Raw genomic sequence first — 3,998 nt, 5'->3', positions numbered from 1 at the left:
AGAACAAATCACGGGCCAGTTCTGGTACTATTCACAGCCCAAGAACCAATGATAGCCCAGGAACAACTCACAGCCCAGGTGTCACTCATAGCACAGGTGTCACTCACAGCCCTGGTGTCCCTCACAGCCCTGGTGTCCCTCATAGCACAGGTGTCACTCACAGCCCTGGTGTCACTCATAACACAGGTGTCACTCACAGCCCTGGTGTCACTCATAACACAGGTGTCACTCACAGCCCTGGTGTCCCTCATAGCCCTGGTGTCACTCATAACACAGGTGTCACTCACAGCCCTGGTGTCCCTCATAGCCCTGGTGTCACTCATAACACAGGTGTCACTCACAGCCCTGGTGTCCCTCATAGCCCTGGTGTCACTCATAACACAGGTGTCACTCACAGCCCTGGTGTCACTCATAACACAGGTGTCACTCACAGCCCTGGTGTCACTCATAACACAGGTGTCACTCACAGCCCTGGTGTCCCTCATAGCCCTGGTGTCACTCATAACACAGGTGTCACTCACAGCCCTGGTGTCCCTCACAGCCCAGGTGTTACTCATAGCACAGGTGTCCCTCACAGCCCAGGTGTCCCTCACAGCCCAGGTGTTACTCATAGCACAGGTGTCCCTCACAGCACAGGTGTCCCTCACAGCCCAGGTGTCCCTCACAGCCCAGGTGTCACTCATAGCCCTGGTGTCACTCATAGCACAGGTGTCCCTCACAGCCCTGGTGTCACTCATAGCACAGGTCTCATTCACAGCCCTGGTGTCACTCATAGCACAGGTGTCCCTCACAGCCCTGGTTCACTCATAGCCCTGGTGTCCCTCACAGCCTTGGTGTCACTCATAGCACAGGTCTCATTCACAGCCCTGGTGTCACTCATAGCCCTGGTGTCCCTCACAGCCCTGGTGTCACTCATAGCACAGGTCTCATTCACAGCCCTGGTGTCACTCATAGCACAGGTGTCCCTCACAGCCCTGGTGTCACTCACAGCCTTGGTGTCACTCATAGCACAGGTGTCACTCACAGCCCTGGTGTCACTCATAGCACAGGTGTCACTCACAGCCCTGGTGTCCCTCATAACACAGGTGTCCCTCACAGCCCTGGTGTCACTCACAGCCTTGGTGTCACTCACAGCTCAGGCATAATTCACATCTCAGATTCCACTCTCAGCCCAGGGAGCCTTTCAGCATCCCCATGTCTCAGGTGCACTCAGGAGAGAATAAGTAGCGCATGGAAACAATTAAATGCAGCTCGGCAGCCTGTAATTTGGTCCTGACGAGCGTGCACGAACCTGCACGAGCTCATGCATGAGTCCCGGCTGGCTTATGGGTTAGTTTTCAGACCCACAGGCCTTCAAGGCTGATCACTCATGTAGCTAATGGCTGTGCTGCGCAGCAGGCACCCTTTGCAGAAACTGTTTCAGTTTAAATCTAGCAGGAAAGAAGAGACTGATCTCGTCTCACCACTTCCTCCTTAAACCGCTCATATGATCCGATAAGTCTCTGACATGCGACAGACGTTATTTCAAGCTGTCAGAAGCTAACCAGTTAACTCCGGCTAGTCACCAGGCCGCCCGTACCAGATGCCGTGGTCTCTCTGCTCTTCCACTGCTCGTGATTCTTCATGCGGCACCGGAGTGGAGCCCTGGTCGTAATCAACCCAAAACCACAGAATCACAGGATGGCCTAATCGGCCTGGGACTTGATCATACTCTTATTTTCATTAACCTCATAAGCTCTATGTCCTGCATGTTGATATTATCATTCACTCAAAAAGGGGTCCTTCTGCTCAATGTAATTAGGGCTGAATTTATTTAGAATAAAGTGTTTCATAGTTTCCTGAGTTGGTAATAGAAGTGATGTAATAAATAGCACCTTTTTGATGTGCTGCATTGCAAATTGCGGGATTATTTGTTGGGAAGGTGCGTAAGTGAATTCGTCCTTGCCCTCTTATCTTTACGCATGACTTTTTTTTTCCAGTTTGAGTGATTAAAGACATTTCCCATAATTCAAAGCATGCGCTTCTGCCTCTCAGCTCAGTCCGGAAGTATGGCTATACCTACTGAAGGCAAGCTAGGCTTCCTCTGGCTCGAACTTGTCCTCCCCCCGGCTCCAGCTACACCTCCTACACCCCCACCACTGCCCACACCCCAAACCACTGAACCTCCACCTCAGCTTCCAAAAAATACTATTCCATTTCACTGGCTCCATCCCTCCGTGCTCATCCCATCTGAAACGTATGAATGTCAAACTTCATTTTCCTTCCATGCGGAACTGCGTGGGTTGTAAAAAAGAGAGCCTCAAACCACAGATAAAGCTTCTCCCTTTTCCTTACCCTGCAATCTGTCAGCCGGAACGTCACTGCATCACCGTCGTGGCACGCGCCAGACACAGGCCGTACAGCGGCCCGGAGACGTGGAGATCGGAAGCTTGCTGAGCAGGGACACCAAACCCATCATGAGCGGGTAGTCACACAGCTATATTTGACATGGTTCTGGGAGACGATCCCCACAACAGGGACGGAAAATCTATATTAAGAATTATGTAACGGATGGCCCAGTGATGTGCAAGTGTGTGTTTTTATGTGCTTGTGTGTGTGTGTGTGTATCAGCCTTATTACTTCATAAACAGATTTACGCCAAAAGCCCCAAGACACTTAGCCTGCTTCCTTCTCTTTCTTCGACTTTATGCCGTCCATATGTACAACCTCTGCGAGATGCTTCCAACGGTAACCCAGGCGTGCGGGACTGTGGTCACTTCGCACGTGAAGGGGACAGTAACCATCATGTGCCGCAGCCATCGCAATGCAAAACAGACGTCGAGCATTTCCCAGCCATATCGCGGACAGCTGATAAGACACAGCAGATCACACTGTTTAACTTCAAATGAGGGACTTAGTCCTTTTCATCCGGTTCTATGTAGGATACTCGACTCTACACGAATCCCAGGTTCTCTGCTGTGTCAAGCCAGCACTTCATGATTTGCAGGCTTATCGCCTTGAAACCTTTGAGCTGCATCAACTGAACCCGCTAAACCCTTAAAGTTCTAGCACATTTTTCCGTCGGATTCATGCATACTTATAGGGGATTTGCTAAAAAAGTACATGCAGCCATTAGCTTATCTGAGAGTGCTATCGCTCGTTCTCGGTAACCCCACGCTAGCCACTATAACGACACAAAACAATTTCGAAAGGTTACTCCCTTTGACCCATTGTATAGGCTTTGGAGTGCCACCAGAGGGCGCTATACCAGGATTGTAGCCAGAGACGCTCATTCTGTGAGCTGACACAGTCCTGCCCTTCTAGTTATTAAAGCTGAAGCTGTATTTCATGGCTCCAACAAGGAAGGGCTTAGAGGGAGGAGAAGAAAAGGAATTTGAGGAATCTGTCTTACAAAATTAAGACAAAGGGCCTCCCCTTTGAGTGGGACATAAAGATAGCTTATTCGGCAGGCTGAGTTTGATGTCATTGAGCTCAAGCAAAGGTTTACCCCCCCCCCCCTCCAAGACAGCACTGACATGAAGATTCAAAGCACATGTAGCTTCTAATGACAGGTCTTTACAGCAGAGATCAAAGGTAATGCGTTGGAAATTTGGCCATTGTCCCTTAACTGTTCGGAACCTTGATGAAGAGGTCTAGGGTCTAGTTTGGAGACACTCGGCACTAAACCAGGCCCCATGAGAAGCCTCCAGAGCTGCCCTCTCCATTAAGGTCTATTACCCGAGGCTTTGAAGTGGCAGCGGGGGGGGGGGGGAAACAATCATCCATTAGTGGTAGCGTGTCCCTTGTTTGTTTTCATCTGCTAGCATGTGCACGAGAACGAGGGGAGCCTGTTCCTTTGTGGGGGGGGGTACATGCGTGTCGAGCCGGCATGTCTGCGTGCGGTCACGCATGAGTGCAAATGTACAGGGATTAAGGAGAGCGTGCATGATTGAGGGAAGGTGATACATATAGTGACAAGACCGACACAGCACATGCGAACCTCTAGCCAGTTTCCCATT

At 50.6% G+C, this 3,998-nt stretch overlaps 1 protein-coding gene across 6 annotated transcripts in view; it reads left to right on the top strand.

Annotated features, from left to right (window-relative positions):
- Positions 1-1,352, top strand: part of LOC125717613 (uncharacterized) — a 1,382-nt gene extending 30 nt beyond the window's left edge. Inside the window, exons 1-4 of one of the 6 annotated variants that reach the window (XM_048990753.1) lie at positions 1-456; positions 511-672; positions 1,014-1,049; positions 1,086-1,352. The exon at positions 1-456 is cut by the window's left edge and continues 30 nt beyond it. In XM_048990753.1, the coding sequence (XP_048846710.1) occupies positions 49-456; positions 511-672; positions 1,014-1,049; positions 1,086-1,145 (666 nt within the window). In that variant the 5' untranslated portion in view covers positions 1-48 and the 3' untranslated portion in view covers positions 1,146-1,352. Of the gene's footprint in view, positions 475-510; positions 709-780; positions 818-1,013 lie in introns of those variants that run through there. The other 5 variants (XM_048990758.1, XM_048990757.1, XM_048990756.1 and 2 more) reach the window with 5 other exon arrangements.
- The last annotated feature ends 2,646 nt before the right edge of the window (positions 1,353-3,998 follow it).

This window comes from Brienomyrus brachyistius, chromosome 22 (genome assembly GCF_023856365.1).
Source record: "Brienomyrus brachyistius isolate T26 chromosome 22, BBRACH_0.4, whole genome shotgun sequence".
Taxonomy (NCBI): domain Eukaryota; kingdom Metazoa; phylum Chordata; class Actinopteri; order Osteoglossiformes; family Mormyridae; genus Brienomyrus; species Brienomyrus brachyistius.
Note: the sequence above shows the minus strand (reverse complement) of the source record. Positions and strands in the feature narration are given on the sequence as shown.